Consider the following 11214-nt stretch of genomic DNA (forward strand, 5'->3'; position numbering starts at 1 on the left):
AATTGTTTTGCAAGAAACTTGGCTTACAACTGAAAAACATTTTCACTTACAAAATTATTGATTATTCCGACAAGATCGGCAGTCAAGAAGAGGTGGGTTACTAATTCTAGTTTCTTCGAAATTTTGTCATAGGGCTAAGATTCAATATTCTACTTTAGATTCTGAATTATTGTCTTTATATTTGGAAATTCCAGGGTTTAGTCCGTTTAAATTAGCCAATGTTTATTTCCCTAATGGTGTTCAGGACACCAGATCGCTAGACCACTTACTAGTTAATTGTCAAAATTCGGTTATTTTGGCTGGAGATTTTAATTAGCACCATGTTTCGTGGGGCTACAAGACGGATCCCTGCGGCAAGCGTCTGTGGGATTGGCTTTCAATTAATAACCTTAATTGCATGGATTCTGGTTTACCTACTTTTGTACGTGCTCACAGTCAATCTGTGATAGATTTAACTTTCTCCAGCACTTGTGTTTCTATACTCAATTGGTCGACAGTTGATGAAGATACCTCTAGCGACCGTATACCTATGGTTTTTGAGGTTAACTGCCGTCTAACTCCACCGACCTCTCAGTTGAGATCATACGTTAATTATAACCAGTTTCAATCATTTTTGAGTTCGTCTCTTGAGTCAGTGGTTAAGCTACGGAAGAGGTAAAATCGCAAAGATTATTCCAGGCTGTTGCATCTTGTCGTAAGAAGTGTGAATTCTTAGTGCGTGCACCAAAGGCAATACATCAACAAGATGGTGTAATGCAGATTGTTCGCGTGAATATAGAAGAAAGGCTGCATGGAAGAGACTCCTTCACAACCAGTGCCCCCAAAATTGGCATGATTATAACTTTTTGCATCTACATTTAAATGCACAGTCGTCCAAGCGAAAGATAATTATGATACTGAGCATTTCAATTACCTTTCACAATCTAATATCCGACGTGCACTTTTCAGGTTTTTAAAATCACGGAAAATGATTCCTGTTTCAGAACATTTACCCTCATGTGTTTAAACTCCTAAAGAAGCTCTCAAAACAGTAGAAAACATTGCTAAAGGTTTAGAAAAACGTTTTTTGTCAACACTTCCCAAATCCCCTATGATTGTAGGCCCAGTAGATACGGTTAAGGATGTCCCTAAAATTACACTTGTTTCAGGTTCGATTGTAATGACATTGCCAACTGCTGCTCCTGGCCCTGATGGAGTAAGGTCAAAAATGTTAAAGATACTCATTGAGGTGTCTACAAATTCCTTGTTAGAGTTGGTAAATTACTCAATTATTCATTCTTGGATACTTGGTGACTGGACACAAGCCAGTGATTCCTTTACTGAAGCATAATGGTGATGGCTATACCTTGGACATTATCAGACCAATATCATTAACATCCAACTTGGTAAAGTTAGTTGAAAGGGTCGTACTCCAACGGGTTACCGAGTTTTTGGAACAAGAACATAGTCTTATCCCTGTCAAATCGGATTTCGTGCAAAATGTTCAATATGGAATGCGCATACCGAACTTGAGAGTCGAATTCTTCTTGCGCGGCGCAAGAAAATGCATGCTGCATTGGTGACTCTCGATATAGAGAAGGCTTATGATAGTGTAGAGCCCCGAATTTTACTGCAAAGTTGAAAAACTCCAAGTTTCCCACAATATTTATTTGAGTGCATATCTACTATCCTACAAACAGACAATTACTTTTCATTGAATGGTGTGCATTCTGGCAGATATCAACCAACCAGAGGTGTTCCTGAAGGGGCAGTCCTCTCGCCCGTGCTCTTTAACATTTTAATGAGTTCTATTCCCACTCATCAAGACGTTCGCACGTATGTCTATGCAGATAACATCGCTTTCTTTACGGGTGCACCTGGCATTCAGTTCCTCAATAGGCGCCTGAAATCGTACCTAGGCACCCTTCAGAATTGGTTATGTGGCTTAAGATTTACATTAAACGTAAAAGAGTGCGCTTTCCTTGTTTTCCAAGTTAAGGATCCGATAAATCTTTTTCTAACATTTAGGCAGGAAATGATTCCTCAAGTTAAGTCTTTGAAGTATCTAGGGGGGATTTACGATGACCAGCTGGCATGGAGGGTTCACATTGAACATGTTGCAGCGAAAGGGGCTCGTGCTGTGGGTATGCTGCGCAGGTTAAGAAATCCAAGGTCTGGGATGCGGCGAGATGCTTGTTTAATGATGTATGTTATGTATGTCCGACCAATTATAGAATTTTGATCTGTGTCGTGTTTTGGTCCACCTTGCTTAGGAAATTCGTCCTCTTGTTCTTTAAGAGCGGGAAGCGCTTAGGTTATGCATTGGGCTCCCCAAATTTGTGGCTAACACTGTATTACACCTTGAAGCCAGAATACCACCGCTGTTAGCTAGATTACAATTTTTGACTCTCCAGACGTATCTAAAAAATACATTAATCACAATTCCACCGCTCCCTATCAATTTTTTGTTGCGAGCCAGCCTCCTTTTTTGGAGTCAGATGGCCTCGGTTTCATACCCCGCAGGTAATAATAGCGCAAAATCGGTTACAACCTTTGCACGTACTCCTTTCTAACACCCTTCCAACAAAAGTAAGTGGATCTTCGGTTCAAATTGCCTATGATGATATTGTCCCAAATAATGCAAAACACTTATCACCTCGAATTTTAAATGGATTATTCGAAGATTATTTACAAAGTCTTCCCGCTAGCATAATGATGGCAACTGATGCTTCTCAATTTCATGAAAATGCCAGCGTTGGAATATACTGTTCGCTTTTAGGCTAGGCGTTTTCAGTCCGTCTTCCGGATTTTACCACAATTTTCCAGGCAGAGTTGTTGGCGGTGGTGCTTGCTCTGCGCTAACTAGACCCACCATACTCAACGTGGCTGGTAATTACATACTCCTATTCCTTGTGCTTGTCGCTTTCTTCGAATATGGATTCGCCAAAATTAAACACCTTTCTTTCATTGCTCCCCTCACATTTGAGCCTCAAACATATAGTGTGGGTACAAGGCCACAGTAATGTGACAGCCAATGAGGTTGCTGATAGACTAGCTAAAGAATCTCTGAATGGCCCTGTGTTTCCCATCCTCCCGGCAACAGCGTACATAACAGCAGCACGATTTCGTAGGCGTTCCTCATTAAGCACGCAGTTTGGATCTATTTTATCATCGGACGACTACTTGCATCTCAAGTGTTCTTGGAGTAGGAAATTATGTCAATAAAGGCAGACTGAGGTCTCTCTAACCAGGCTGCGCTGTCGTATTCCACCCCTATATTTCTATGTGCACACGTCTGGTTTGGCGTTTTCTCCCGTATGCGCATTCTGCAGGGAACCGGAAACAATAGATTATTTCTTGCTATTTTGCCGCCGTTCCACCATGATGAGAAAACGGTAATTGGTGAAGCCGGTACAACAGCTGGGTCTTAATTTGAGCAGCCAGATTTTATTATAATTCGGTGCCACCATTCTTAGGTACAGCCACAGGTCTGTTTTTAACGCCATTCAAAACTTCTTAATAGAAACGCCTGCCTTGCTAATATGCTTTGAATTTTTAATCTGTACATATAAATCTCAGTATTCTCCTACTGCGTGCGTTAGTACTTACCCTTTTTAATTTTGGTTTGCCATATTTACATTTCCTTCGCTATTTCCTAGCAATTATTTCTATTTATTTTTTGCGATGTAATTATACATCTAAAAATCTAATATCTCTGCACCCCAATTCTTGGCCGATCCCCTGTGTGGGTATGTGCCATCAAACTAGAGGAGAACAACAACAACAATTCCAGAGTTGTGTTGCCCACTGGTGCGTGGTTTCCACTCGTAACATCTTTGGTGGAGGTGAAAATAATCGATCTCGTACAACAAGCAGGATCTCCGCAGTGGCGCCACGTCAGTACTGTCATCATGTCCGCAGACGCCACCCTCTCTACGGTCGCCGCTTCAGCTATCGTCATGGCTTAACCCCGGGACCCTTGCACCTTCTGCGGGGCAGTTGACGTTCACGACTGGTTGGCCCTCTTCGAGCAAGTAAGCAAGCACTACCGCTGGGACGAAACGCTCATGCTGGCAAATGTCATATTTTATTTAACCGAAACCGCGCGCGTCTGGTTTGAAACGCACGACGACGAGATGGCATCTTGGGACGTATTCAAACAAAAGCTTCACGACCCTTCGGCAAACCTATTGGACGCTACCTTGCTGCCAAAAAAAGACCTGGCATCTCGTGCCCAAGTTTCATCCTAATCTTATATTTCCTACATACAAGACGTCCTATCCCTGTGCCGAAAAGTCGACTCGGCCATCACTGAGGAAAACAAAGTAGGCCGCATACTAAAGAGTATAGCCGAAGACGCTTTTCTACCTCCTCTTGTGCAGGGACTGTTCTACTGTGGACTCTGTTCTTCAGGTGTGCCGGCGCTTCGAGTAGGCAAAACAAAAGCGCATAAGTCACCGTTTTGACCGGCTGCCTAACACAGCTGCAAGATCGTACTGTACTGACCTGCCTACTCTTCGTCAGCCTTCCCACCAGACTAACTTGACCCGTATCGTCCGCCGCGAACTGGAGGCAATAGCGCCCAATGTTTCCTCATCGCAGCTGAGGGACAGCACCCTGCCAACTGTATACTTTATCCAGGCTGTTGTTCGCCAGGAGGTTGCTAATATGGGCATCTCTACTGGCCACGTCCCAGATACCATCGACTCCAACTCAGCCCCTCCTGTGATCGCTGCTGCCTCTGACTCCAGCTTTATGCTTCGATGCCGCTACCGCAATCCTAACTGGCGTACCACTAACGATCGTCCAATCTGCTTCAACTGTTCCCATGTTGGTCATATCTCCCGTCACTGCCGCAACCGCTGGTACATGCCGTCACGCCAATTCAACTATGTCAATCGCAGTGGAGTCTCTGCACCGCGCCATTCCTCGCCCCAACCTGACCCGCAACGTGCAGATCCTATTTCACCTGTTCGTGTTTCCAGCCGGTCACCTTCCCTGCTGTCGCGGGCGCCACTGACGACAGCGCCCCAAGCGGCAAGCTAACCAGGTGGACCGCCGGGAGACTCCGGCATGGGCGACCGCACCAAGCAGAGCGAAAACGGGCGCCATTACCTGATGTATAAATAAACAGTTTTGCTTGTTATACCGGCTACGTCCACCACATGGTGGCAGCGGCGGGATAACCAACGCAGCGTGACACCCAGAAGGACAGCGAGCCCAACGTAAGCGGCCGCAGCGTCATGCCAGACACTCGCGGCGCGAACGAAGACACTCGCGGCGTGAACGAAGAGCGGGCGAGCGGCATTCCGAGAATGACGTTCAACCCGCTCGCCGTAGAACTGCCGACAAAGCGCGATTTCCGCAAGCCCGAAGATTGGACACGATGGCACCGCAGGTGGGAACGCTAGCGACTCATCTCCGGTCTGACAGGACAGGACGAGACGACGCAAATCAACACATTACTCTACGCCATGGGCGAAGAAGACCAGGACGTGCTCGCTGCTTTGAAACTGACAGACGAACAGATGACATCATACTCCGCCATGGTGAGTGTTATATCGGCGCAACGCTTATCAAGCTTGCTGCTGTCTTGCTACTGTGTGCCGCTTGGTTACTGTGTGCCACTATCTGATGTACGCAGTCATGGTTCGCGTGTGCGACCGTAGCGCTAGCCAATAGCATGCCTCGGTTGCACCCAGGCTTCCTTTATAAACCGAAGCCACTGAATCCTTGTTGTTTGTATGTTCGTGTTGCTGTCCGAATAAAGTCTTGCCTTCTCGGCGTCTCGGAATAACATGGCGACGAGGATATGATCGTTCAGGAAGAGGCAGTGACCAAGCCTCCTGAAGAAACGACGACGACGCCACGGCAAGCGGGAACATCAGTGATGAACACCACTCTGGGATCGTTGGGCGAGTTTTGCCCGGACTCTGGCAATTTCGACATCTACGTGGAAAGGTTTGACCTGTACGCAACAGCCAACGGAATAGACACAAGTAAGAAGCTGCAAGTCTTCTTAACTGTCCTTGGTGAAAAAGCTTATGTGACTCTGCGTAGCCTTCTGCTGCCGAAGAAGCCCACGGAAGTCAAGTACGAAGAAGCTACAGATGTTCTCCGACAGCACTATGCACCAAAGCGGTCAGTGGTTACCGAACGGTATCACTTCTACCAGCGAAAGCAAGAGTCGCACGAAAGCCTGGCACAGTTCATTGTCGAGCTGAAGATACTGGCTGCCACGTGCTCGTTTGGAAGTTTTTTGGAAGAAGCGCTCCGGGATCGACTGATTTCTGGAATGCGAGCGGATTCTATCCGATGCCGTCTTCTTGCCCTGTCTGATGATGAAGTCATCTGGGAGCGAGTTTGCAAAATTGCTACCGCCTTGGAGACTGCTCAGAAAGACACCAGAGAAATGCTACCTGAGGGGTCAACCACCAGTCCAGCAGACATCTGCTGGCATCGGGATTCCACCCCGCAAGGCCAGCGACACGCGACAAAGGAGGAGGCCCCTAGCAACGAGCAGCGTGCCCCGCAAAACGGCCCAAGGAAGCAACGTGGGAAAGGCACTGTTCGCGTCTGTCATAGATGCGGCGGACTGCATACGCCTGTGAGTTGTCCTTTCCTCAAAAGTATGTGTTTCAAATGCTCGAAGCCGGGTCATGTAGCAAAAATGTGCAAAACAAAGGTGGGGCACAAAGTTGAGGAGCCCTTGGCGGAAACTGACTTGCTTACAGTGTGTACGACGAACGAAGTTCACGGCTCACCGCCTATTGTGCGGTGAGCCGCACAATAGGCGGCTCACCGCACAATAGTAAATGGCAAGAAGATACCGATGGAATTAGACACGGGAGCCGTTGTGACAATAATGTCTGAAAGAGACTTTGATGAAAATTTTCCAAACTGTCCATGTTCGAAAGACGACATACGTCTAGGCGTGTATAGCGGTACTTCACTCAAAGTGAAAGGCGTAGCAAACGTCAAGGTGTCTTATCAGAACCGAAGCTACGATCTGCCTCTGATAATAGCAAAGCAAGAAAATGGAGCTCGCATGCCGACGCTTTTAGGTCGCGATTGGATAACGGCACTAAAAGTTGACTTGCACAATGCTGTTCAGCAGTTGCAACGTAACGTTGATAACGTGCAGGATGGCAGGCAGATGGTAGCAGCGGAAGCCGAGAACAAGTTAAAACGGCTGTACAGTGATGTGTTTGAGCCAGGTTATGGTTCTATTCAGGGATTCACTGGTAGCATCAAAATGAAAAACGATGCGCAGCCAGTTTTTTGTAAGGCGAGACCAGTACTATATGCATTGCGCGAACAGGTGGAGAATGAATTGCTTGAACTTGAGAAGGCTGGTGTGGTGTACAGAGTGAGGCACAGTGCGTGGACTACACCGCTAGTGATCGTCCCAAAGAAAGCAGAAAAGCAGATTAGGATATGTGGGGATTACAGAGTGACTGTAAATCGGGGTATTGAACTCGACCACTATCCACTGCCTCTGCCAGAGGACATATTCGCGTCATTGGTTGGAGGGGCCGTGTTCACTTTACTGGATTTGTCTAAGGCTTACCTGCAGCTTGAGCTGGATGAGCAGGCACAAGAATTGCTGACGGTGAACACGCACATGGGACTGTTCAGGTTCCGGCGACTGCCATACGGAGTGGCAAGCGCCCCTGCAATGTTTCAGGCCGTGATGGACCAGGTGTTACGAAACATACCTGGAACTGCCTGTTACCTGGACGATGTGTTAATAGCAGGTAAAGACCTGACGGAGTGCTATCACCGTTCCGAGCAAGTGCTACAAACGCTCAGTAAACACGGCATCCGGGTAAACCCAGGGAAATGCAAATTTTTCGAAGAAAATGTTTGTTACTTGGGACATGAGCTAGACAAGCATGGCGTACACCCAACACCAGAAAAAGTAAAGGCGATTCGAGAAGCGCCTCGACCAACTAACGAGACTCAACTAAAGGCATTTTTGGGTCTAGTAAACTACTACGCCAAATTTTTGCCTGACCTAGCAAACTTGCTAGAACCTCTTCATCAACTGTTGCGCAAAGGCAGCACATGGAAGTGGTCGAGCCAGTGTGACGCATGTTTCAGACGGTGTAAAAATTTGATAAGTGAAGGCATGGTTTTGGAACTGTATGATGTAAAGAAAGGAATACAGCTGACACGTGACGCTTCTGCTTACGGCTTAGGCGCGGTGCTGTCGCACGTGATTGAGGGCGTAGAGCGACCGATTGCGTTCGCATCTCGATCAATGACTCCTGCCGAGCGTAATTACGCGCAGGTGGAAAAAGAAGCTCTTGCTGTTGTTTTTGCAGTAAAGAAATTTCATAAATATCTGTATGGGCGTAAGTTCAACGTGATCACCGATCACCAGTCGCTCACCGCTATTTTTGAGGCAAAGCACCACACAAATGCAGTCGCGGCAGCTCGCGTGCATCGCTGGGGAATTTTCCTTGCAAACTACAACTTTCGCATTTTGCACAGAGCAGGAACAAAGATAGCCAATGCAGATGGCTTATCACGCCTTCCACTGCCTGAAGCCGATGACGAGGCAGAAGAAATATTTTATTTTTCGCCCGTTAGTAAACTCCCCTTAACTGCGAAAGATATCGAGCGGGAAACTGTGAAAGATCCAGTTCTTAGTACTGTTCGTGAAATGGTATGGCACGGATGGCGGCGTGCTGTGGACACACTTTATCAGCCTTTCTTCGTTAGGCGGTTTGAGCTTTCAGTCGATTGCGGCTGTTTAGTGTGGAACAACAGAGTCGTTGTACCACAGTCGCTTCAAAGTGAAGTTATGTGCTTGTTACATGAACAACACATCGGTATCACAAAGATGAAAGCACTTGCGAGGTCAATGGTTTGGTGGCCACAGATAGACAACTGCCTCGAACGAGCAGTGAAGCAGTGTGAAATTTGTCAAAGCACCAAATCCGTGGGGCCACTAGCGCCGCTTTCATCTTGGAAGTGGTGCACAAGCAGTTGGGAGAGGGTACATCTAGACTTCGCTGAAAAGGAAACAAAGATGTTTCTTCTAGCTGTAGATTCCTATTCCAAATGGTTGGAAATAAAAATCATGACGTTAACGACGGCGCAAAGCACGATCGAAACGGTGCGCTCGTTGTTCGCAAGTCATGGCCTCCCGATAGAGGTAGTCACAGGTAACGGGCCGCAGTTTCGTGCAAAAGAATTCGAGGAGTTTCTTTTGACAAACGGGGTCAAGCACACGCTTACTCCGCCGTATCATCCTCAGTCGATCGGCTCGGCAGAACGTGCTGTCCAAACAGTAAAACAGTCGCTGTTGAAGCAATTGCTGGAAGACCAGAAGAACAAAAGTTCCAGATCACTGCAGCACAGGATAGATAACTTTCTGTTCGCTTACAGAACAACGCCGCACACATTCACCGGCCAATCGCCAGATGAACTGTTCTTGAGGAGGAAGTTGCGCACAAGGTTATCTTTGTTGAAACCGAATCTGCAAGATGCAATAAATGCCAGATCTGAGAGAAATGTTTGCAGTGCAAACAAGCGAAGGAGTTCACCTCGATCATTTGTTGTTGGTGATAGTGTGTTTGTGCGTTCAGTGCGTGGGGAACAGGTGAAGTGGCGTCCAGGCAGGGTCGTGGATGTGAAATCGGCAATGAGATACCTTGTGGTTGTAGACGGACAGACGCGATTTGTGCATGCTGATCATTTGCGACGTTCTTTTGTGAAGCCAGCTGTTGTGAACGATACAGATTTGCCCCTTGCAAGTGACTTGCTCGAAAGTGAACGGTCTCCTACAGCTGCCTCGAGCCAGCCAGTGTTGGATCAGAGTGATTGTGTTCCACTCGCAAGTCACGCCCAAAGTGCCTCAACGTCGGAACAAACTGATGCTGGGTTACTTGTGCTGCCAAGGCGCAGCGCTCGTGACAAGCGGAAGCCGGATCGTCTGACGTATGATAGATTCTGATTTTGTTGGAGGGGAAGTGTTTTATCGGCGCAACGCTTATCAAGCTTGCTGCTGTCTTGCTACTGTGTGCCGCTTGGTTACCGTGTGCCGCTATCTGATGTACGCAGTCATGGTTCGCGTGTGCGACCGTAGCGCTAGCCAATAGCATGCCTCGGTTGCACCCAGGCTTCCTTTATAAACCGAAGCCACTGAATCCTTGTTGCTTGTATGTTCGTGTTGCTGTCCGAATAAAGTCTTGCCTTCTCGGCGTCTCGGAATAACAGTGAGTACTTTTGAAAAGCATTTCCTACCTCGAAAGAATGTCATCTATGAGAGAGCGCGATTTAACTCTCGGAAACAAGAGCAGCATGAAAAAGTCGACGCATTTGCGACTGAACTGTTCAAAATGGCCGAAAGATGCGATTACGGAACTTTCAAAGACTAACTGATTCGGGGCAGGCTCGTGGTCGGCTTGCGAGACGTAAAACTCAGCGAGAGCCTGCAGCTTGACGCAGAACTCACTCTCCAAAAAGCAATCACAGCTGCCCGCAATTCAGAGAGTGTGAAACTTCAACACAAGGAAATTCGCTCCATCGAACAGCCAGCTCTCGACATGGGAGAAGTTTGCGGCCAGACAAACGTCAAAACTCGCCGGAACGAAGCGAAGGTGCCTTTCAAGTCGCACCCTCAATGTACACACAAGACGGGAGACGAACGCTGCAAGTGGTGTGGTGGTGTGCGTGACCACACGAAGACATAGTGTCCCGCGATAGACAAGACGTGCAACCAGTTTGGAAAAAAAGGCCACTACGCCCGCGTCTGCGTGTCTAAGCCGAAGGACGAGACCTCGAGTATCCGACAACGACCAAAAGATCTCGGAGAGCTATATCTAGACGAAATCAAAGCGGCAGTGAACACGCCATGGAGGATTACTGCTACTGTGAACAACTTGCCTTTTACCTTCAAGGTCAACACCGGCGCGGATGTCACTGCAATCGCACATGACCAGTACGACAGAACCGTCATGGGACCTATCAAGTCAACGCAACAGCTGTTGATAGGCCCAGGCCAGACAGGGATAGCCACTATTGGCTACATCGATGCAACAGCCACCTGGCGCAACACTGAAGTCCAAGAAGCAGTCTTCATCATCAAAGGATTAAAAGAACCGCTGCTTAGTCGACCAGCTATATAAACACTTGGAATTCTAGAGCGCCCTCTTGAGCTAGACGAAACCCTCGCACAATCAACTGATGTTACCAACTTCTTGGCGTCATACCCAAAGCTAATGT

At 47.4% G+C, this 11214-nt stretch overlaps 1 protein-coding gene across 1 annotated transcript; it reads left to right on the plus strand.

The window, feature by feature from the left end:
• The first annotated feature begins 5504 nt into the window (after positions 1–5504).
• Positions 5505–10635, plus strand: LOC146184818 (uncharacterized). The gene is made up of 2 exons (XM_084609493.1): positions 5505–6586; positions 9777–10635. The coding sequence occupies exons 1-2, from the start codon at positions 5792–5794 to the stop codon at positions 9924–9926; spliced, it is 945 nt and encodes a 314-aa protein (XP_084465619.1). The 5' UTR covers positions 5505–5791; the 3' UTR covers positions 9927–10635.
• Positions 10636–11214: the final 579 nt, after the last annotated feature.

This window comes from Amblyomma maculatum, chromosome 7 (assembly GCF_055883805.1).
Source record: "Amblyomma maculatum isolate TAMU_Amacu chromosome 7, ASM5588380v1, whole genome shotgun sequence".
NCBI lineage: Eukaryota > Metazoa > Arthropoda > Arachnida > Ixodida > Ixodidae > Amblyomma > Amblyomma maculatum.